The 24,777-nt window shown below is 42.5% G+C and overlaps 1 protein-coding gene across 9 annotated transcripts in view; it reads right to left on the minus strand.

Moving 5' to 3' along the window:
- c2h10orf67 (chromosome 2 C10orf67 homolog) overlaps window positions 1-24,777 on the minus strand; it is a 247,269-nt gene that overhangs the window by 176,237 nt on the left and 46,255 nt on the right. For 7 of the 9 annotated variants that reach the window (XR_007246588.2, XM_048522278.2, XM_048522240.2 and 4 more), the window contains one exon: window positions 1,103-1,249. The exons of the other annotated variants lie outside the window; for them this stretch is intronic. Coding sequence is in view for 6 of the 7 variants with exons in the window: in XM_048522278.2 (XP_048378235.1) it covers window positions 1,103-1,249 (147 nt within the window). In the remaining variant the exon portion in view is untranslated. The remainder of the gene's footprint in view (window positions 1-1,102; window positions 1,250-24,777) is intronic. 9 annotated transcript variants of the gene reach the window in all.

The following is a 24,777-nucleotide window of genomic DNA, read 5'->3' on the forward strand; positions in this document are numbered from 1 at the left end:
TCCCCAGGCTGCCGTCACACCTTCTCCCAGACTCCCGCCGCTGAAACAACTGAAAGGCCGTAGTCACTCGAGGTAAGGCTTTTATAATGGAAAAGCTTATTTTCCCAGGCTGCCCTTGCGCTTTCTCCCAGATTCCTGTTGCTGAAACAACTGAAAGTAGACAGAGATTTCCTGCTCACCTCCAAACTCACCTCAGTTAAACCTGAAAGTTTGTATGTGTGGTCATGTTGGCTTTACAGGACTTTAGACATCCAAAATTGCCAACTTAGTGGTTAAAATTCTGCCCATTGTGAACGTTCATTGTAACTTTTTTGTAATCATACCTTGAAAGATCTTTGTACTTCAATGCTGAATTTCACTGGCTTTTTGTCTACTCCTTATTGCTTATTAATCAATGTATGTCATGCTGTAACTGTCACATTCTTAATTATAAGTTCCCATTTATACAATATTAACTTGTCAGTAATTTGTAGGAATTTTTTTAACAATTTAAGTGTAGGAGTAGGCTGGATCTTTGGCATCTGATTCCTGAGGAAGATCAAGAGTTTTGGATTATGTTATTGGCTAATGTGATGGGTAATGATACTGCATGTATCCAAGGAAGAATTGGACCACTTCTGGTACAGATCAGATGGTATTTTACACAACTGAAGTGCCTTTATATATTAACAGTTGGACCACGTGACTCTTGAACTGGTTTGATCACCTTAGGTAAGCAGAGAGGAAATTTATAGAGATTGTTTTCACTGACTTTTTCTTCCTTTGATTTCTCCAGGAGGTCACATGGATGTGGTAAGGGGTTTAGATGCAAGGGAAAAGATGGAAAGAAGTGTTTCACCATGATGGTGTTGGAAATGCTTTGTGGATCAGCTGATTTTTTCTTACCTGTTATTTTAGTATGTTCATTATTGAAACTAATCATGTGTGCACAGAACACAATACTTTCACAATGTTTGAATGCACAATTTTGCAAATGGTCAAATGCAAAAAAGTTCTTTTTGAAAGCCATAACACAAAATTTAAATATACCAATGACTAAAGTTAGCAGTGAAATACTAAAATAGGCACAAGCAAAAATTTATTCTAAGTCACAAATATATACCTGATGCATTTGTTCTTGCATCTCATAATCCAGTAATCGTTCTCTCAAAGATGAAATTAGTGCATCTTTCTGCTTAAGTATATTCATGACCACAGAGTTATCACCAAGAGACAGTTGATTCCTTGCACTTACTTCTATACAGTATTTCTGCAATCAAAATAATGAACATTTTAGCAACAAAAACAATAAACAAATATGTATTTTCATTTTCATGGAATATGGATTGTGATTGTTAGACCCGCATTTATTTCCAATCTCTAACTGAACTGGAATTAAATGGCCTGGAGACATTTCAGACTGCAGTTAAGAATTAACTACATTGCTGCGGGTCTGCAGGCACATGTAGCCAGATGAGTTAAAGATAATGGATTTTCTGCCCTAAAGTACATTCATAAACCAGATGGGTTTTTACAACAGTCAATAGTGGTTGCCATCGGACTTGCTTTAATTCCAGAACATTATTGAATTCAAATTGCACCAGCTGCTATGGGGGTATTGACACCAATTTCCTCAGAAAATTAGATCTTGGTTTCTGGATTATTTGTCCAGTGACACTACTATTCCACCACTTCTGAAAAAAACCCTGTCAATATGAAATATCTTTGAATTTTGTGAGTAATATTTAATGATATTAAATATTCATAGAAACAGATGTACCAATAGGAATGGGCAACACATGTAGCAGAACTATTTTTAAATATTATTTTCTCACAGGAACATAGGGCCAAGAATATATTATTTTGCTCAGTCAGCATATTCCATTGTCTAATTGGATCACAGCTAATCTGCATATTAACTCTGCAGTTCAGATAAGGTTTAGAACATAGAACACGGAACAGCAAAGCACGGTACAGGTCCGTCGGCCCACGATGTTGTGCCAAACTTTTACCCTAATCCTAAGGTTTATCTAACCTCTACCCCTATCTTATATGATCATCCGTATGCCTATCTATTAGCTGCTTAAAAGCCTTTAATGAGGCCGACTCCACCACCCTCTCCGGCAATGCATTCGATGCCCCGACCTCTCTCTGAGTAAAGAATCTATCTCTGATGTCTCCCCTATATCTACCTCCACTCACTTTAAAACTATGTCCCCTCGTAATAGCTACCCCACCCCAGGAAAAAATCTCTGGCTGTCCACTCTATCTATACTTCTGATCATTTTGTACACCTCTATCAAGTCACCTCTCATCCATCGTTGTTCTAAAGAGAAAAGCCCTAGCTCTCTCAACCTTTCCTCAGAAGACCTTCCCTCCATTCCTGGTAAATCTCCTCTGCACCTTTTCCAATGCTTCTACATCTTTCCTGTAATGAGGTGACCAGAACTGGGCATAATACTCCACATGTGGCCAAACCAGCCTTTTCTATAGCTGGTGCATAACTTCATGCCTCTTGAACTCAATTCCTCTACTAATGAAAGCTAACACACCATATGCCTTCTTAAAAACTCTATCCACCTGGGTGGCAGCTTTCAGGGAACTGTAGACATGAACCCTAAGAGCTCTCTGCTCCTCCACACTGCCAAGAATCTTTCCGTTAACTCTGGATTCTGCTTTCAAGTTTGTCCTTCCAAAATGAATCACCTCACACTTTTCATGGTTAAACTCCATCTGCCACTTCTCAGCTCAGCTCAGCTCTGCATCCTATCACTGTCCCTTTGTAACCTAGAACAGCCCTTCACACTATTCACAACTTGACCCACCTTCATATCATCTGCGAACTTACTAATCCATCCTTCCACTGCTACATCCAAATCATTTACAAAAATCACAAATAGAAGAGGACCCAGAAGAGATCCTTGTGGTACACAACTCGTAACTGAGCATCATGTTGAATATTTTCCATCCACTACCACCCTTTGTCTTCTAAGGGTCAGCCAATTCTGAATCCAATCTGCCACATTTCCCCCATCCCATGCCTCCTTTCTTCTGCATGAGTCTACCATGGAGAACCTTAGCAAATGCCTTACTTAAATCCATGTATGCCACATCTACTGCTCTACCTTCATCCATGTGTTTGGTCACCTCTTCAAAGAATTCAATCCGGTTTATGAGGCACAATCTACCCCTCACAAATTCATGCTGACTATCACGAATCAAACTGTGCCTATCCAAGTTTACTAGGCTAATAGCTGGAATGGACAGGTTGTCTCATGAGGAAAGGTTAAACTGGCTTGGCTTGTGTTCCCTGGAATTTAGATCAAGTCAAGGGACTGACCCTGCCATTGCTAAGGTTGTGACCAGCAACAAGGTTGAAACCAATGAAAACGTAAGTACCCTCATACTTAATACACCTCACATCATTCATCTTACACTCTCCTCTGATATACAAGTTCAAGATGACATAAGTAACACCTCTTAATCCCCCACTCCAGCCACTTCTAAGCACATCACAACCATACCCTTGGGCCTTTCTTCTTTCAGATATTCAAGAAGTGCAGCCTGGCCAAGCAGTAGTGGAAAAGAAGAAGATAGATGATGAAATCATAGTGCTACCTAACTTCACATGTGCAACCACAAGCTCAGATATTGCCATTACGTGCAATTTAGAGACAAGCATAAGAAACTGCACCTGGTAAGATGCTGCAGTCTAAGTCTCAGCAACAACATTCTCCGGTATTTGTAAGTCTGCCAGATAGCATTCAATATGAAAGAGTCAAGCTTGTGGGTCAGGGCTTGTACAGGGTTTGGAACCCATTTTTACCAGCACGGACATGGCAGTCCAGTCTGTTTGTAAACTTGTGGGCCCAATTCTGAGGAATGGTCACTGGACCCAAAATGTTAACTCTGTTTTTTCCTTCACAGATGCTGCCAGACCTGCTGAGTTTTTCCAGCAACTTTGTTTTTGTTCTGATGGAGCACCTGTTGGATGATGAAGTAGTTTGATTCCACATGCAGCAGCCACGCATTGTTGAACGATGGAGTGGAAGCTCAGTATGCTTTAAATACTGTTCAGTCTGCTGCCATCATGGGTGTGGGTTACAGTGCTGTAAAGGGCTTACAGTGTTTGAGTAGTCCAGCAACTATAACCAGGATTCCTGAGACACCGCCCGGGAAGAGGGGGGGTGGTGGTGGTGGTTGGGGGTACTGTGATTCCATGCAGCACAAACTTGTTGTCTTCTCCGCGTATCACCTACCCCTGTCACTTGATCAGGCCATTTACTGTTCCTTATCTGCCAACCTGATTAGACTGCTGCCACCAAGGTTCTCCATAGCAAGGCCTTCCAGAACACAGCCATTCAACGGCATACTCATGGATTGATCCTCATTGACAGTCTTCATCTGTGCAAGGCATCAACCTTCTACAGCAACTCTGCAACAATTTAGGTAGCACTGCAAAGGGGCCTTAAAACAAGTAATTGTTAATTGCACTAGAAAGTAAAGTGCTAAGGGAATATACAAGGGTCACTTTTATGTATGGGTAAAATGCTCTGATGGCAAGACTGTGATGGAGATGATCTGATAAGGCTACTTGCAATCTTACAAGCCCGTCTCACATTCTGGTCCTGCTTAATGTCTTCCACCTCCACATACAGGTTATCATTTGGTCTTTAATTAGCTCTACTTTCTTTAGTTGTCCTTTTTTTATGGTTTCCTAAAAGCCTTCGACTTTACCTTGATTTTACGTTTTATAATTCATTTATGGGATGTGGGTGTCACTGGCTGAGTCAGCATTTATTGCCTCTCTGTATTTGATCTTGTCAATGTGATGGACAGCTGCATTCTGAAGGTGTTGCAGGTAGATCAAACAAGCCTTTCGTGGGGGAGTCACAGGATGTTGATCTAACAACAGTAAAAGAACAGCAATATAGTATGGTGGCCAACTAGCAATGCCCATGCCCATGCCCATGAGAAACAGAAAATTCAGGATGTTGAATAAATCAAAAGGGAACATGAGGCTGGTGGTCTTTCCATGTATCTGCTGCTTCTGTTTTTCTAGGTGATAATCGTTATTGGTTTGCGAAGTGACATTGAAGGAGCCTTGATGAAGTTTGTCACTGCAACATGTAGATGGTACACACCACAACTGTTATACATTGGTTGTGGAGGGAGTGAATGTTTGAGGATGTAATGCCAGCTAATCAGGCCGCATTGTGTCAAGCTTTTTGAGTGTTGTTGGAGTGGAGAATATGCTGTCGTACTCCTGGCTTTCAGCCTTTCAGCTGGACAGGCTTTGCGGAGTCAGGAAATGAGATTCATACTGTAGGATTCCTAGGCTCTGACCTACTCTTGTAACTAGAGTATTTATATGGCTAGTTCCGTTCAGTTTCTGCTCAATGGGAATCTTCAGACATTGATAGTGGGAATTTCAGAGGTGTTAAAGTCATTAATGGTCAAGGACAAGGATTAGATTCTCTCCTATTGTAAATGGTCTTTGCTTAACATTTATGTGCAATGCATGTTTCTTACCACTTGTCATCCCAAGTCTGGAAATTGATTCAGTATTCTGCGCTGGACAAGGACAATTTTTGTGTTTGAGGAGTCACATAGAGTGCTGAACATTATGCGATCATCATTGAACATTCACACTTGTGACCTTGATAAAAAAGAAATGTCATTAATGAAGCAGCTGAAAATTTTTGGGCCAAGGGCACTACCCTGAAGATCTCCTGCAGAAATGCCCTGTACCCAAAATAACTGGCCTCCAACAACTATAGCCATCTACCTTTGTGCCAGGTATGTTTCCAACCAGCAGTCATTTTCCCCCTTATTCCCATTGGCTCTAGCTTTGCTAGAGCTCCTTGATGTAACACTTGGTCAAATGTTGCCTTGGATTCAATGGCTGTCACTCTCAGGTCACCTCTGGAATACGTTTCTTTTGTCCATATGAGAACCAAAGCTGTAATGAGACTAGGAGCTAAGTGGCCCTGGAGCCCAAACTGAGCATCAGTGAGTAGGTTTGTGCAAAGCAAGTGCTATTGATAGCATTATTGATAACAACACCTTCCATCACTTTCATACAGGGTAATAATTAGCCAGGTTCAATTTTTCCTGCTTTGTGTGTATAGGACATACCTCGGCAATTTTCCACATTAAATAAAAATTGAACTGTGGATGCTGTAAATCAGGAACAGTGAGGAAGGGTCAAAGGACCTGAAACGTTAACTCTGATATTTTCTTCACAGATGCTGCCGGACCTTTTCCAGCAACTTCTGTTTTTGTTCCCAATTTTCCACATTGTTGGGCATATGTGAGTGTTATGACTGTGCTGGAATAGTTTTGCTAGAGGTTCAGAAAGTTTTGGACCACAAGTCTTCAGTACTATTGCTAACTGTTGTCAGGAGCCATAGTCTTGTGGTATTTGGTCCTTTCAGCCATTTGTTGATATCGTGTAGAGTACATTGAATTGGCTGAAGGACAGTATCTGTGATTCTGGGGACATCTGGAGGAGGCTAAATGCATCATCCACTCAATTCATTGGTTGTGGAATCATTTAGCCCTGTCTATCGCTTACTGCTGGTGCCATTTGGCATGCAAGTAGGCCTATATTGTAGGTTTACCAGTTTTTTAATGCTTGGTGTTGCTCCTGGTGTGCCCTCTTGAACTCTTCATGGAACCAGGGTTGATCTACTATCTTAATGGTAATGGTGGAATAGAATGTGCAGCAGACCATGAAGTTGCAGATTGTGTTGAAATACAATTTACCTGCTGCTGAATAGTGCCCCAGAGATGCCCAGTCTTGAGTTGTTCGATCTGTTCAAAGTTTATCCCATCGAATATTGTGGTTGTGCAACACAACATGGGGGAGGATATCCTCAATGTGAAATTGGGACATTGGCTTCAGAAAGTCTATGTCACGGTCAGTTTTACCAATTCTGTCATGGGTCATGAGCATCAACTGCAGGCAGATTGGTAAGGATGAGGCCAAATAAGTTTTTCCCTCTTGTTCCTGCTCTCATTAGCTGCCATAATCCCAGTGTTGTAGCTAGGTCCCTTAGAATTCAACCAACTCAGTCAGTAGTGATGTTGCTGCGCCACTCTTGATGCTGGAAATTTTGTGCCATTGACACTTTTAGGATTTATTCCTCTACGATATATTCTTCTAGGATTTCTGCAGTATTGATCCCTTAGTGTCTGTCATTTTCCAGTCATTTAAGCCTCTTGATATCCACGTATCTCAAGGTTCTTTTTCAGTCATAGAGTCATACAGCATGGAAACAGACCTTTTGGTCCAATGTGTCCATGCCAACCAAGTTTCCCAAACTAAACCAGTTCCACTGGCCTGCATTTGGCCCATATCCCTTCAAACATGTCCTATTCTTGTACCTATCCAAATGCCTTTTAAATATTGTAACCATACCTACATTCACTACTTTCTCTGGCAGCTCATTCCACTTATTAAACACCCTCTGTGCGAAAATATTGCCCCTCAGCTCCCTTTTAAATCTTTCTCCTCTTATCTTAAAAATATGCTTGCTGGTTTTTAACTTCCCCACCCTAGGGAAAAGGCATTTGCAATTCACCAAATCTATGGCTGTCATGATATATAACAGGTCATGCCTTAACCTCCTATTTTCCAGTGAAAGAAGTCCCAGCCTATCCAATATCTCCCTATAAAGCAAACCTTCTAATCCTGGTAACATGGTGGCAAATCTCTTCTGAACTTTCTCTGATTTAATAATATCCTTCCTGTAGCAGGACGACTATAACTGTATACAGTACTCCAAGATTAGCCTGATCAAAGTCCTGTGCAACCTCAACATGTTGTCCCAACTCCTACACTCAATGGTTGGAGCAATGAAGGCATGCATGCTACGCGCTTTCTTAACTATCCCGTCTACCTGTGAAACAACTTTCAAAGAGCTATGTACCTGAACACCTGGGTTCCTCTGTTTGGCAACACTACACAGGCCCCTATTATTAACTGTATAAGTCCTGCCTTTGTTTTATCAAAATGCAATACCTCACTTTAATCCAGATTAAACTCCATCTGCTACTCCTCAGCCCTTGACCTAATTGATCAAGATCTCAATGCCACCTTAGATAAACTTCTTCACTGTCAACTATACCATCAATTTTGGTGTCAATCACAAACGTAGTAATCATGGCTCCTAAATTCTCATCCAAATCATTTACTTAAATGACAAATAACATTGGACACTGCTCCAATCCCTGTGGAACATCTCTGTTCACAGGCCTCCAATCCGAAAACCAGCCCTCCACCACTACCCTTTGTTTCCTACCATTAAGACAATTTTGTATCCATTTGGCAAGCTCTACCTGACTCCCATGTAATCTACTTTTACTAATCAGTATACCATGCAGAACTTTGTCAAAGGATTTACTAAAGTCCATGTGGACAAAGGCTATTTCTCTGCCCTCATCTATCTTTTTGGTTAGATTCTCAAAAAACGCAATCTAGTTTGTAAGACACAGTTTCCCATGCACAAAGCCGTGCTGACCATCCCTAATCAATTTTTGCCTCTTCAAATGCATGTCAATCCTGTCTCTCAGAATCCCCTTCAACAAATTACCTACCATTGACATCAGGGTCACATGTCTATTGTTCCCAGGTTTATCCTAACATCCTTTCTTTAAAAAGGCACAACATCTGCCATCCTCCAATCCTTTAGCACATCATAGCGGCTATAGATGATACAAATGTCTCTGCCGAGGCCCTGCAATTTCTTTCCTAACATCCCAAAACATGCTGGAATAAACTTATTTCAGAGATAGTAAGAACTACACATGCTGGAGAATCTGAGATAACAAGGTGTAGAGCTGGATGAACACGGCAGGCCAACCAGCTTCAGAGGAGCAGGATTTTGGGCCTAGATACTTCTTCAGAAAACAGAAACCTTCTTCAAAAACCTTCTTCAGATATTTTCTCTTCTGTAATGTGGATTGTTTCCAAGACATCAATACTTATTTCCCCGAGTTTAGGAAGATGATTTAAACCAATGTTTATCTACATCATCATTCGTTTGCATGTTAAAAATAAATGCAAAACCATATTTGATTCAGTAGAGATATGGTAGATGTATTCAAAATCATTGGGGATCTGGAAAGGGATGATAGGAAAAAAGATCTTATCATTGGAAGAATCAAGAAGAGGAAGGCACAGATATAAGGTGATTGGCAAAAAAAACAACGGTTATCATGAGGAAAAAAACTTATTCACATGAATGATTAGGATTTGGAACATACTGCCTGAAAATGTAGTCCAAGTCCTTTTGATTGAAGCATTCAAGAGGGAATTCATTTCAAATCTGAAAATGAAGACTGTGCATGATGACAGGGAGAAGGCAATGGCACTCGGTAAATTGCTCATACTGACAGCTGGTGAGAACATGACATCCAAATGGCCTCCTGTGCTGTAACAATCCCATAATTCCCACACACTGAGAAGATAAAATTGCACCTTCTCTCAGACTGACTGCTGATACATGAGAACATAAGAATTAGGAGCGTAGGTGATTCAGCCCCTTCAGCCTGCTATGGCATTCAATACAGCCATGATTGATCTCATTTTGGCCTCAATTCTATTTTCGGCTGGATTGGGGCAGACCACTAAAAAGGCATAACACAAATAATAGCATTATTGTTAGCAGCTGTTCTGACAGGTCGGTCCAACTATGGCAGCAGCTTCACAGCTCCTTCGCAGATCGACACAAATGTCCTCATTATTTCCAAAAAGTGCAGGGCAGTTACCCAGGTGTCCTGGTCAATACTCATCCTTTAGTCAGCTACATAATGACAGATTGTCTGGTCATTATCACATTGTTGCTTGTGGGAGAGTGTTGTAAGAAAATTAGCTGCTGCATTTTCTACAATGACTACACTTCAAAAATAATTCAGGGGCTGTCAAGCTGTTTGTAACATCCTGAGGTTATGGAAGATGTAAGCCTTTGTAAGCAAGAACATCTAGGTTCAAGTCCTGGCTCAGGCTTCAATTGCCAGGGAAAGTGCGATCAAAATGTGGCTAAAAAGTTTGAGTATCGAACAGCAAATTCTTCCAATGCTGCCAGTAGCAGACTGCAAGATTGGGAGAGATTCCTGGCCAGCCGTGTGATTAAAAAAACACTGCCGGCTCCACCATCCTTATTCACAGTTCCAGATTGTGACATACAAATGTGTATGTTGCCATAGCAACTCAGACGCCCTCAGCAATTTTATCACCACACCACAACAGTATTGAGGGATATGGAGCAAAGGTGGGAAAACCAAGTTGCAACATAAGTCGACCATGATCTGACTAATTACTTAAATTGGCTGCTGGAGCCTTCTGTTGTACCTAGGTCCTGTGCTTCACAGTGTTTCCTTTCAAAGTAAGTTAGATACATTGTTTTTCTCTCTCCCCTACACCCTACTTTTCCTGATAACTGATCTGTTGGCTTCTTACTTTTCCATTTTAATGAAAGCTGATGGAGAATTTCTCTGGGACTCTCAGAATCACAGCAATATACAAGTACACTGTAGGTATCATTAGCAGAGGGCTCGTGACAGCAAGATACCTACACGATGGAACTGCATTATAGCCAACAAAAGTGTGTGGTTTAGCAATTGCATTCCCCTGCTGGCAACTGCAGTATAGCCAATTCATATTGCCAGAATATGCGTTATAGCAGAATCCCCTGTAGGCTTAAACTGTTCAATCTCTCTTCATAAGACAAACCTTTCATGTCTGGAATTAATCAAATGAACCTTATTAAGGAGCAGCACAGTGGCTCAGTGGTCAGCATTGCTGCCTGGCAGTGCCAGGGGCCTGGGTTTGATTCCACCCTTGGGTGACTGCCTCTGTGAAGTTGGCATGTTCTCCCTGTGCCTGAGTGGATTTCCTTGGGTGCTCTGCTTTCCTCCCACAGTCCGAAGATGGGTGGGGTAGGTGGATTAGCCAAAGGGATTGCAGGATTATAGAGTAAGGGGGTGGGTCTGGGTGCGATGCTTTTGGAGGGTTGCTGTGGACTCGATGGGCCACATGGCCTGCATCCACACTGTAGGGATTCAATGAATCTCTTATGAACTGCCGCCAATGCAATTACATCCTTCTTCAAGCAATGGGACCAAAATTGTAAGCAGTACTCTAGGTGTGGTCTCACTGATGCCTTCTACAATTGCAGTTTTATACAGTATTCCTTTAGCAATGAATGCCAACATTCCATTTTAATTCCTCATTACCTGCTATACCTGCATGCTAATCTTCTGCGATTCATACATGAGGACAACTAGAGCCCACTGCACTGAAGCACTCAGCAGTTTCTCTTCCTTCAGATAATAAGTTGTTTTCTGACCAAAATGGATAATGCCACACATAGCTATGTTATATCAAATGTTGGCCTGTTCACATAATTCATCCATTTTGTAATCTTTTTATTGTTTTATTGCAACTTACTTTCCCACCTGTTTCAATGTCATCTGCAAACATGGCTATTGTACCCTCTATCCCTGCATCCAAGACATTAATATAGCTGATAAATAGTTGCATCTGAGGGCCGAATACTGGACCTGCAACCCACACCGCACCCCCCCCACCCCGCCCACCAGTTACACCTTGCCAACCAGAAAAAGACTCATTTATCCCAGTCCACAGCTTTCTGTTGGTTAGCCAATCTTCTATCCAATTATTACATTAATCCTAACCCCATGTGATCTTACCTTGCGTATTAATTTTTTCTACAGCACATTTTTGAATGCCTGCTGTAAGTTCAGACATACTATACCTACAGGATCCCCATTATCCACTTCGCTTGTTACATCTTTGAAGACTTCAAGCAAATTAGTCAAACACAATTTCCCCTTCATAAAACCATGCTGACTCTGATGGATGGTATTTTTACTTTCCAAATGTCCTGTTATTACTTCCTTAATAATGGATGAATTTCCCAACAAGAGTCTATAGTTTCATACTTTCTGCCTCCCTCCCTTTTTGAATAAGGATGCTACATGACGATTTTTCCAGTCCACTTTTCTTACATCCCCCCCAGGGAATTTTGGAATATTGTAAACAGTGGTTCCACTATCACAACTGTTACTTCCTTTCAGATTCTAGGATGTAGGTCATCAGGCCCTGGGGACTTGTTTACCTGCAATCGCAATAGCTTAGTCAGTACTTTTTCCTGAGTGATAATGATTATTCCAGGTTTCGATAACCCTTTCTATCCTATTTCCCTTTCAACAACCACTGCATTACCTGTTACTACTGGGATGATACTGCAGTCCTCCACCATGAAAACTGAGGCAAAATTTCAATTTATTGTCTGTGTTATTTCTGTGTTCCCACTATTAAGTATCCAGTCTCACCCTCCAATGGACTACTTAGGGAAGCTTTTGCTATCCGTTTCTATGTTTTGTGCCAGCTGGTGCAGATCCAAGTACTTTTTAAAAGCATGTTGGGTCTCTGCCTCCACCACCAACTTAGTCAATGAATTCCAGATACTTACCACCCCCTGCAAAGAAAAGTTTTTTTTTAATCACATCTCCTCTAATCCCTCTTCCACTTCACTTGAATCCATGACACCTGGTTTTTGAACTTTCTGCCAAGGAAAACAGATTCCTCCTATCTACTCTATCTATACCCCTCACAATTTTGTGTACGTCAATCATCTCAACACACAGCCTTCTCTGTTCCAAGAAAAACAACCCCAATCTCTCCATGTGGCTACAATTCTCCAGCCCTAGCAACATTCTAGTAAATCTTCTCTGCACTCTCTCCAGAACAATTACGTAAGAACATAAGAAATAGGAACAGGGGTAGGCCATCTGGTCCCTGAAGCCTGCTCCGCCATTCAATGAGATCATGGCTGATCTTATCATGGACCCAGCTCCACTTACCCATCTGCTGACTATTACCCTTAAGTTCTTTACTGTTCAAAGTCTATCTATCTGCTTTAAAATCATTCAACGAGGTAGCTCCAACTGCTTCACTGGACAGGGAGATCCACAGGTTCAGAACCCTTTGGGTGGACAAGTTCCTCCTCAACTAAGTCCTAAATTTGTTGCACATAATTTTGACGTTATGCCCCCTAGTTCTAGTTTCACCCACCAGTGGAAAAAACTTCCCTGCTTCTATCATTTCTATTCCCTTCATAATTTTCAGATCCCTGCTCATTCTTTTAAATTCCAATGACCATAGACCCAGTCTACTCAATCACTCCCCAAAAGGCAACCCTCTCAACTCCGGGATAAACCTCCTCTGCACCCCCTCTACGGTCAGCAAATCCTTTCTCAAGTGAGGAGACCTTCCTATTATTGTCCCTTTCTGACAAGCCTGCAGTAGGTTTATGATTTATACTGAGCTCCTCTGTAGAGTTACTGTTTAGGGATCTATAAATTACTCCCACGAGAACTTCTTTCCCTTACTACTTTTTATTTCTACTCAGACTGATTCTATGTCTTCATCTTCAGTGCCTATATCATTCCTGACTTCAGCACTCTTCCTTTGCTAACAAAACTGCACCAGTCCTTTTCCATAGTTCCTACCCTTCCAAAACACTGAGGACCTTTAGATGTTTAATTCCTAAATCTGGCCTCCGTGCACCCACATCTCAGTAATCTACACCAAACCATACCATTTGTTTCTATTTGTAATGGTAATTTTATTCCAAATGCCTCATGCATTCAAATATTAAGCCTTTAACTTTGTTCTACTATCATACTTTCCGACATTTGTACAATTCCTTGATGCAATATGATGTTCCCACATTCTATCCCTTCCCTTTATTTTTTGTCAACAATCAGCATCATAAGTAACTTGCACTCCCACCTTCTCATTCAATTTTGATTTTGTAATTTTACACGCAATTGAACATTCACCCCAACTATTTAGTTTAAAGCCACATTTATGGCCTTAGTTGTGAAATTCGCTAGGACTCTGGTCACATATGTTTCAAGTGATGACCATCTCATCAGAATAGCTCCCTCCATCCACAGTACTGGTACAAATGGTCCATGATTTCAAACCCATTTCTCTCACTCCAATACTTGAGCCAAGTGCTGACTGCTTTAATTTCATTGATCCTGTGTCAATTAGCCTGTTGCTCAGGAGATTATTCCTTTTTTCATTCTGCTTTCTAATTCAGGCTCTAGCTCCTCTTACTCCCTCAGCAAAACATCTTTTCTCATTTGACCTTTATTTCTGGTACCTACATAGACCACGTTATCTTGGGTCTTCCCCTTTAACTTCAAGTTTTTCAGTAACCCTGATGAGATATCCTGAACAAAAACAAAGTTGCTGGAAACACTCAGCAGGTCTGGCAGCATCTGGGGAGAAGATAGAGTTAACGTTTCGGGTTCTGTGACCCTGAGGAAGGATCACCGAACCCGAAACGTTAACTCTGTTTTCTCCTCCACAGATGCTGCCGGACCTGCTGAGCTTTTCCAGCAACTTTGTTTTTGTTCCTGATTTACAGCATCTGCAGTTCTTTTGGTAGTAATTAAGATATCCTGAACTTTAGTACCAGGAAGGCAATACGGACTTCATGACTCCTGATATTGGCCATGGAGAACGGTGTATGACCCTAAATATATTGTGGTATTGAAAGATGTGAGGGAGAAAATTCTAAGACATTGTCCGAGTGGCAATAACATCACAACACAAATTAGGACAGTATGTCATTTGGAGGGGAACTTAGAGGTTGATGTTCCCATAACTCTGTACTTGTTCTTCGTGACTGTAGACATCACAAGAGAAAGAGATGCTGTTGAAATAAGTGATAATGGGAACTGCAGATGCTGGAGAATCCAAGATAATAAAATGTGAGGCTGGATGAACACAGCAGGCCCAGCAGCATCTCAGGAGCACAAAAGCTGACGTTTTGGGCCTAGACCCTTCATCAGAGAGGGGGATGGGGTGAGGGTTCTGGAATAAATAGGGAGCGAGGGGCAGGCAGACCGAAGATGGACAGAAAAGAAGATAGGTGGAGAGGAGAGTATAGGTGGGGAGGTAGGGAGGGGATAGGTCAAGGAGGTGGGATGAGGTTAGTAGGTAGGAGATGGAGATGCGGCTTGGGGTGGGAGGAATGGGTGGGTGAGAGGAAGAAGAGGTTAGGGATGCAGAGACAGGTTGGACTGGTTTTGGGATGCAGTGGGGGAAGGGGAAGAGCTGGGCTGGTTTTGGGATGCGGTGGGGGAAGGGATTTTGAAGCTGGTGAAGTCCACATTGATACCATTGGGCTGCAGGGTTCCCAAGCGGAATATGAGTTGCTGTTCCTGCAACCTTTGGGTGGCATCATTGTGGCACTGCAGGAGGCCCATGATGGACATGTCATCTAAAGAATGGGAGGGGGGGTGGAAATGGTTTGCGACTGGCAGGTGCAGTTGTTTATTGTGAACCGAGCGGAGGTGTTCTGCAAAGCGGTCCCCTAGCCTCCGCTTGGTTTCCCCAATGTACAGGAAGCCACACCGGGTACAATGGATACAGTTTACCACATTGGCAGATGTGCAGGTGAACCTCTGCTTAATATGGAAAGTCATCTTTGGGCCTGGGACAGGGGTGAGGGAGGAGGTGTGGGGGCAAGTGTAGCATTTCCTGCGGTTGCAGGGGAACGTGCCGGGTATGGTGGGGTTGGAGGGCAGTGTGGAGCGAACAAGGGGGTCACGGAGAGAGTGGTCTCTCCGGAAAGCAGACAGGGGTGGGGATGGAAAAATGTCTTGGGTGGTGGGGTCGGATTGTAGATGGCGGAAGTGTCGGAGGATGATGTGTTGTATCCGGAGGTTGGTGGGGTGGTGTGTGAGAACGAGGGGGATCCTCTTTGGGCGGTTGTGGCGAGGGCGGGGTGTGAGGGATGTGTTGCGGGAAATGCGGGAGACGCGGTCAAGGGCGTTCTCGACCACTGTGGGGGGAAAGTTGCGGTCCTTGAAGAACTTGGACACCTGGGATGTGCGGGATTGGAATGCCTCATCGTGGGAGCAGATGCGGCGGAGGTGGAGGAATTGGGAATAGGGGATGTTGAAATAAGCTTGGTGAAATACTACATTGCATCCAATAGAACAAAAAACAAAGAAAATTACAGCACAGGAACAGTCCCTCTGGCCCTCCAAGCCTGCTCCGATCAAGATCTTCTGTCTAAACCTGTCATCTATTTTCTAAGGGTCTGTATCCCTTTGCTCCCTGCCCATCCATGTACCTGCCCAGATACATCTTAAAAGACACTAATATGTCTGCGCCTACCACCTCCGCTGGCAACGCGTTCCAGGCACCCACCACCCTCTGTGTAAAGAACTTTCCACGCATATCTCCCATAAACTTTCCTCCTCTCACTTTGAACTCATGACCCCTAGTAATTGAGTACCCCACTCAGGGAAAAAACTTCTTGCTATCCACCTTGTCTATACTCCTCATGATTTTATAGACCACAATCAGGTCCCCCCTCAATCTCTGTCTTCCTAATCTACTCAACCTTTCTTCACAGTTAGCACCCTCCACACCAGGCATTCCTGGTGAACCTCCTCTGCACTTTCTCCAAAGCATCCATATCCTTTTGGTAATGTGGCAACCACAACTGTACACAGTGCTCTAAATGTAGCCGAACCAAAGCCTTATATAACTGTAACATGACCTGCCAACTCTTGTACTCAATACCCCATCCGATGAAGGAAAGCATGCTGTATGCCTTCTTGGCCACCCTATTGACCTGCGTTGCCACCTTCAGGGAACAATGGACCTGAACACCCAGATCTCTCTGTACATCAATTTTCCCCAGGACTTTTCCATTTACTGTATAGTTCACTCTTGAATTAGATCTTTCAAAATGCATCACCTCGCATTTGCCCGGATTGAAATCTATCTGCCATTTATCTGCCCAACTCTCCAATCTATCTATATTCTGCTGTAATCTCTGACAGTCCCCTTCACTATCTGCTACTCCACCAATCTTCGTGTCATCTGCAAACTTGCTAATCAGACCATCGATACCTTCCTCCAAATCATTTACGTATATCACAAACAACAGTGGTCCCAGCACAGATCCCCATGGAACACAACTGGTCACAGGTCTCCAATTTGAGAAAACCCCTTCCATTACTACTCTCTGTTTCCTGTTGCCTAGCCAGTTTTTTTTATCAATCTAGCTAGCACACCCTGGACCCCATGTGACTTTACTTTCTCCATCAGCCTGCCATGCGGAACCTGATCAAATGCCTTACTGAAGTCCATGTATATGACATCTATAGCCCTCCCCTCATCAATCAATTTTGTCATGTCCTCAAAGAATTCTATCAAGTTGGTAAGACATGACGTTCCCAGCACAAAACCATGTTGCCTATCACTGATAAGCCCATTTTCTTCCAAATGGGAATAGATCCTATCCCTCAGTATCTTCTTCAGCAGATTCCCTCCCACTGACGTCAGGGTCATTGGTCGATAAGCGACTGCTGGACATATTTAAGCAACTGCTAGACATTATTTAAGCGACTGCTGGACATGCACATGGACAGCAGTGAATTGAGGGGAATGTAGTTTAGGTTATTTTATTTTTGGATTCGGAGTATTCCACAGCACAACATCGTGGGCTGAAGGGCCTGTACTGTGCTGTACTTTTCTATGTTCTACGATAATTACCTGAATTATCCCTGCTATCCTTCTTAAACAAGGGGACAACATTAGCAAGTCTCCAGTCCTCCGGGATCTCACCCGTGTTTAAGGATGCTGCAAAGATCTCTGTTAAGGCCCCGGCTATTTCCTCTCTCGCTTCCCTCAATAACCTGGGATAGATCCCATCCGGACATGGGGACTTGTCCACCTTAATGCCTTTTAGGATACCCAACACTTCCTCCCTCCTTATGCCAGCTTGACCTAGACTAAGCAAAAATCTACCCCTAACCTCAACATCTGTCATGTCCCTCTCCTTGGTGAATACTAATGCAAAGTACTCGTTAAGAATGTCACCCATTTTCTCTGACTCAACGCATAACTTGCCTTCTTTGACCTTAAGTGGGTCTATCCTTTCTCTAGTTACCCTCTTGCTCGATTTTCCTTAACCATGTTTGCTAACAATATCTCATGTCCCTTCTTAGCCCTCTTAATCCCTCATTTCAGATATGCCCTATATTCCCGATATTCTTCCAAAGCTTCCTCTGACTTTAGTCGCCTAGACCTTATGTGTGCTTCCTTTTTCCCCTGAGCTAGTTCACAATTTCACATGTCATCCATGGTTCCCTAATCTTGCCATTTCTATCCCTCATTTTCACAGAGACATGTCTCTCCTGCACGCTGATCAACCTCTCTTTAAAAGCCTCCCACATATCAAATGTGGATTTATCTTCAAACAGTTTCTCCCAATCTACATTCCCCAGATCCTGCTGAATTTCGGTATAGTTGGCCTTCCCCCAGTTTAGAACTCTTCCTTTAGGACCACTCTCATCTTTGTCCATGAGTATTTTAAAACTTACGGAATTGTGGTCACTATTTACAAAGTAGTCCCCTTCTGTAATTTCAACCACCTGGCCAGGCTCATTCCCCAACACCAGGTCCAGTATGGCCCCTTCCCGAATTGAACTACATACATACTGCTTTAGAAAACCCTCCTGTACGCTCTTTACGAATTCTGGTCCATCTTGACCCCTAACACTGAGTGAATCCCACTCAATATTGGGAAAGTTAAAATCTCCCATCACTACCACCCTGTTGCTCCTACACCTTTCCACAATTTGTTTACATATTTGTACCTCTATCTCACGCTCGCTGTCGTACAGCCCCAACAATGTTACTGCACCCTTCCTATTTCTGAGTTCTACGCATATTGCCTCACTGCTCGAGTCCTCCAGAGTGCCCTCCTTCAGTACGGCTGTGATATCGTCTTTGACCAGCATTGCAACTCCTCCACCCCTTTTACCTCCCTCTCTGTCCCGCCTGAAGCATCTATATCCTGGGACAACTAGTTGCCAATCTTGCCCTTCCCTCAACCAAGTCTCAGTAATAGCAATAACATCATACTCCCAGGTACCAATCCAAGCCCTAAGCTCATCTGCCTTACCTATTACACTTCTCACAATAAAACAAATGCACCTCAGGCCACCTGTCCCCTTGTGTTCATCATCTGCTCCCTTCAGTCACGCTGAGTCCATTATCTAGTTCTCTACAGGCTTTAGTTACTACCTACTTTCTGTCCAATATTTGGTTCCCATCCCCCTGCCACATTAGTTTAAAGCCTCCCCCACAGCATGAGCAAAAGCACCCCCAAGGACATTGGTTCCAGTCTGGCCCAGGTGTAGATTGTCCAATTTCTAATAGTCCCACCTTCCCCAGAACCAGTTCCAATGTCCCAAAAATCTGATCAATAGATCAGATATACTGCAGTTGCAGCAAGAAGTCATTAAATGGATGGATTCTACGCCCAGTATCATGTGTATCAATGAAGTGGGCAACTATTTCCTGGACGTTCTCAAGCTTCTTGAGTGCCTTTGCAGTGGCACCCTTCCAGATGAGAGGCAAATACTTCATTTCATCTCTGATTCAAGCATTACGAATGATGTTGAAGCTCTGAAAAGTCAAAAGATGAGCCATACTTTGCAAGTCGGTAACCCAACATTTCATCCACTCATGAATCACCATCAGAACAAAGACATGCATTTATAAAATACCTTCACACCTTTGTGATGTCCCAAGCCACTCTGCAGCTAATTGGAACTTTGCATGTAGCTACTGCTGCAATGTGTGAAATTCTGCAATAAATTTGCACACAGCAGATCCTCCCTCGCAATAATATGGCAATGATCAGAAAAGTTGTTTAAATATTCCTTTAGAAAATGACACTGGGGAAATAATAATGAGGAACTCAGAAATGGCAGAGGAGTTGAATAAATACTTAGCATCAGTCTTCATGATAGAAGACATCAATGGCATCCCAAAAATGCTAAATGACCAAAAGGGAGAAAGGAAATACATGAAATAACTGTCACAAGAGAAGAAGCACTAGGCTCACTAATGGGGCTAAAAGCTGCCAACTCTACTGTACCTGATGGGTTGTATCACAGGATTTTATCAAGGAAGCAGCTACAGAGATAGTGGGTGCACTGGTAATAATCTTACAAGAATCCTTAGATTCAAAAAAAAAGTTCCAGAGGATTGGAAAGCTGCCAATGCAACACCCTTATTCAAACAGGGAGGAGATCAAAGAAAATGTAACCATAGGCCAGAGGTAATAGGAACTGATGCTAGAGAATCTGAGATAACAAGGTGTGGAGCTGGATGAACACAGCAGGCCAAGCAGCATCTTAGGAGCAGGAAAGCTGACATTTCGAGCCTAGACCCTTCATCAGAATTTTCCACACTTTGTCATCTCTGATTCCAGCATCTCCGATTCTTGCTGTCTCAACGATTTGGTGGCCCTTGTTTATGAATCACAAAAAGCTGGTATCCAAATCTAGCAGCTAATAGGGAAGGCAAATGCACTGTTAGCTTTATTTCAAAGGGAACAGTGTATAAAAATAGAGATAATGGGAACTGCCGATGCTGGAGAATCCAAGATAACAAAGTGTGAAGCTGGATGAACACAGCAGGCCAAGCAGCATCTCAGGAACACAAAAGCTGACATTTCGGGCCTAGACCCTCCAGCATCTGCAGTTCCCATTATTTCTGATACATTATTAAAACCATACCATGTTGGAGCAGAAGTATGCCATTCGATTTAGTGAGTCTGCTTTGCAATTCGATGAGATCGTGGTTGATCTTGATAGATCTCAACTCCACTTTCCTGCCTTATCTCCATAACCCTTAATTCCCTTCTGTTTAAAAATCTGTCTGTCTCAACTGTGAATACACCCAACAACCCAGCCTTAATAGCCTTTTGCAGTAAAGAGAACCACGGATTTGCTGTCCTTTGAGAAAAAAATTTCCCCTCATCTCTTTCTTACATAAGTGGCTCCAGCCGATGCTAGAGAATCCAAGATAACAAAGTGTGAAGCTGGATGAACACAGCAGGCCAAGCAGCATCTCAGGAACACAAAAGCTGACATTTCGGGCCTAGACCCTCCAGCATCTGCAGTTCCCATTATTTCTGATACATTATTAAAACCATACCATGTTGGAGCAGAAGTATGCCATTCGATTTAGTGAGTCTGCTTTGCAATTCGATGAGATCGTGGTTGATCTTGATAGATCTCAACTCCACTTTCCTGCCTTATCTCCATAACCCTTAATTCCCTTCTGTTTAAAAATCTGTCTGTCTCAACTGTGAATACACCCAACAACCCAGCCTTAATAGCCTTTTGCAGTAAAGAGAACCACGGATTTGCTGTCCTTTGAGAAAAAAATTTCCCCTCATCTCTTTCTTACATAAGTGGCTCCAGCCGATGCTAGAGAATCCAAGATAACAAAGTGTGAAGCTGGATGAACACAGCAGGCCAAGCAGCATCTCAGGAGCACAAAAGCTGACATTTCAGGCCTAGAACCTTCATCAGAGAGTGTATAAAAACAGGTAATTGTTAAAACTATAGAAGATAATAGTCAGACCACAACTGGAATATTGTGATTGGTTTTGGACTCCTTATCTACTCACATTGCAAACAGTCCACAGAGCAGGTTCAAGACAATAATTCCAGATCAGGATGAATTTTCTTACAAGGAGAGATTGAGTAGGTTAGGTTCATACGCATTGGGTTTTAGAAGAATGAAAAGCAACCATATTGAAGTATATAAGACTTTTCGGGAGTTTGACAGGGTAGAAGTGGAGAAGTACTTTCCCACTGTGGAAGAGCCGAAGGCTAGAGAATAAAATTTCAAAGTAAGGAGTCACTTATGTAAGAAAGAGATGAGGGGAAATTTTTTTCTCAAAGGACAGCAAATCCGTGGTTCTCTTTACTGCAACAGGCTATTAAGGCTGGGTTGTGGATGTATTCACAGTTGAGACAGACAGATTTTTAAACAGAAGGGAATTAAGGGTTATGGAGATAAGGCAGGAAAGTGGAGTTGAGATCTATCAGATCAACCACGATCTCACCGAATTGCAAAGCAGACGCACTAAATCGAATGGCATACTTCTGCTCCAACATGGTATGGTTTTAATAATGTATCAGAAATAATGGGAACTGCAGATGCTGGAGGGTCTAGGCCCGAAACGTCAGCTTTTGTGCTCCTGAGATGCTGCTTGGCCTGCTGTGTTCATCCAGCTTCACACTTTGTTATCATGGTTTTAATAATATTGGTTTATTAATAAACATTGCCAGGTCAACAGGTAGAATTTTTCTGTTCTTGTTCAATTATTGCATGGGAAGGCAGGTAATATCTCACTTTAACATTTCATCAATAAGATCAGAGGCAAGCCCTGGTTCATTGTGGAATGCAGCAATGGACCAGAGAAAAGCTGTAAAACTCATCTATTATCAAATCATGAGTTAATTTGTTATTGTACCAGTTTTGAATCTTATGGTGCTTCTTCTTATATAGGTAAAATACCTTGGTATTGAACAATTTTCATTGACCATTGAGAGTGGAAAAACGGGGAGGAAGTTACCTGAGACTAAACCACACACAAGCAAATAAATGCCGACTTTTCTGTACCTGGGAAGGTTGCACCCTTATAGACAAACAAGTGAATACCCCAAATGGAAAACAGCCATATTTTCTCAAGAATTTGTGAGATGCAACATTTAAATCGCTACTAAGTGAAACCTGACTCCTTGCGGAAGATCACTTTACAAAGTTATACTTTACTCTATAAGGGGGATCCAGAACAGTAACATTAGATTATAGAGTTGGCTTTGCCATCAAAAGTATAACTGCAGACAAAATGATTTCACTGGAAAATTTTAATGCTGGAGTAATATGGAACTACACATTCTCCAAGGGTGCTATTGAGGAAGCATGAACACAGAAAATCACATGTCACCAGTCTTCTCCTCTTCATAAAATGTAAATGAATCTGAACTCACTATCACAAACACACTCTGGCATCAAATACAAGGAAATGCAGAACAATCTCCGATCTGAGAATTGGCACCTCACAACCACTCACAATTGTGTGTGCCTGGGATACAGAGGATGTACACAATGCTTTCATAGAATTCCTACAACATGGAAATAGGCCATTTGGCCCAACAAGTCAATGCTGACTCTCTGAAGAGCATCCCACTCAGACTCACCACCTCCTACCCTATAACCCTGCATTCTCAATGGCTAATCCACCTAACCTATACATCCCTGGGCACTATGGGACATTTAGCATGGCCAATCCACCTAACCTGCGCATCTTTGTGATTGTAGAAGGAAACTGGAGCGCCTGGAGGAAACCCATGCAGACATAAGGAGAATGTGCAAATTCCACACAGACAATTGCCTGAAACTTGTATTGAACCCAGATCCCTGCTGTGAGGTAGCAGTGCTCATCACTGAGCCATCATGCCACCTCAGATAGCAAAAAATGTTTCCAAGGCTAGATCCACAAAAAGTGTAAATGGCTATTCGATAGATCTCAGGTATGAATGCTCCAGCATGTTCAAATTCCTTGCATCAAACACTGAAGAAATCCAGGAAAATATTTATCATCTGAATTCTCCAAAATAAAAAGGCAACAGAATAATTTTATATTTAACTTTCTTCTCATCTTGCTCTCACAAGCTCCAATGATACCAGTGTGGGAGAGTTTTTGGGACAAGAGGAAATGTGTTATTCAAAAGACATGCACCCAGACAATTGTAATAAAATGTGAGGCTGGATGAACACAGCAGGCCAAGCAGCATCTCAGGAGCACAAAAGCTGACGTTTCGGGCCTAGACCTCTCTGATGAAGGGTCTAGGCCCGAAACGTCAGCTTTTGTGCTCCTGAGATGCTGCTTGGCCTGCTGTGTTCATCCAGCCTCACATTTTATTATCTTGGAATTCTCCAGCATCTGCAGTTCCCATTATCTCTCTCCCACCCAGACAACTGTGTCTGAATTTCACAGGCACCAAGACTGGTTTGATGAGAATGATAAAGAAATATGCAAATATGATGAGAAATGGTAAACCTGTATTATGAGTCAAACTTACTCTTTATCACAGCAGAAATAATGAGGATACTTACTGCTCAAATTCAAAGCTCAGAGAATGATATGTGTCATCAAGAGTATGTCGTAGCTAGAGAAAGCCAATGAAATTACTCTATTTTGTTGTGGCCAGGCAATGTGTAAAATCAATGATTAGTGTTTGGTTTGAGTTGCTGTCTTAACTTTAAGCAGTTACTGCACAAAATTGCAAGGCATAATGGTATAACAAATCATTTAATTGTCTATTCAAAATATCAGCTGACTTGTGGAACTCTCATCATGGTATGATCAAGGAAAAATCGAGCTAAGTGACACCAGTACGGAGGATAAGCTGCATTGTTAGAAGTGTTGTCTTTCAGCTAAGATGGTTAAACTTATATAACAAGGTGTAGAACTGGATGAACACAGCAGGCTAAGCAGCATCAGAGGCGCAGGAAAGCTGACGCTTTGGGCCTAGACCCTTCTTCAGAAATGGGGGAGGGGAAGGGGGTTCAGAAATAAATAGGTATAGAGGGGGAGGCGGATAGAATATGGATAGAGGAGAAGATAGGTGGAGAGGAGACAGACAGGTCAAAGAGGCAGGGATGGAGCCAGTAAAGGTGAGTGTTGGTGGGGAGTTGGGGACGGAATCGGTCAGTCCAGCGAGGATATGTCATCTGAGGAATGCGAGGGGGAGTTGAAATGGTTCGCGACTGGAAGGTGCAGTTGTTCAGTGCGAACTGAGTGTAGGTGTTCGGCAAAGTGGTCCCCAAGCCTCCACTTGGTTTCCCCGATGTAG

The sequence above is a fragment of the Stegostoma tigrinum genome, chromosome 2 (assembly GCF_030684315.1).
Source record: "Stegostoma tigrinum isolate sSteTig4 chromosome 2, sSteTig4.hap1, whole genome shotgun sequence".
In the NCBI taxonomy this organism is placed as follows: Eukaryota; Metazoa; Chordata; class Chondrichthyes; order Orectolobiformes; family Stegostomatidae; genus Stegostoma; species Stegostoma tigrinum.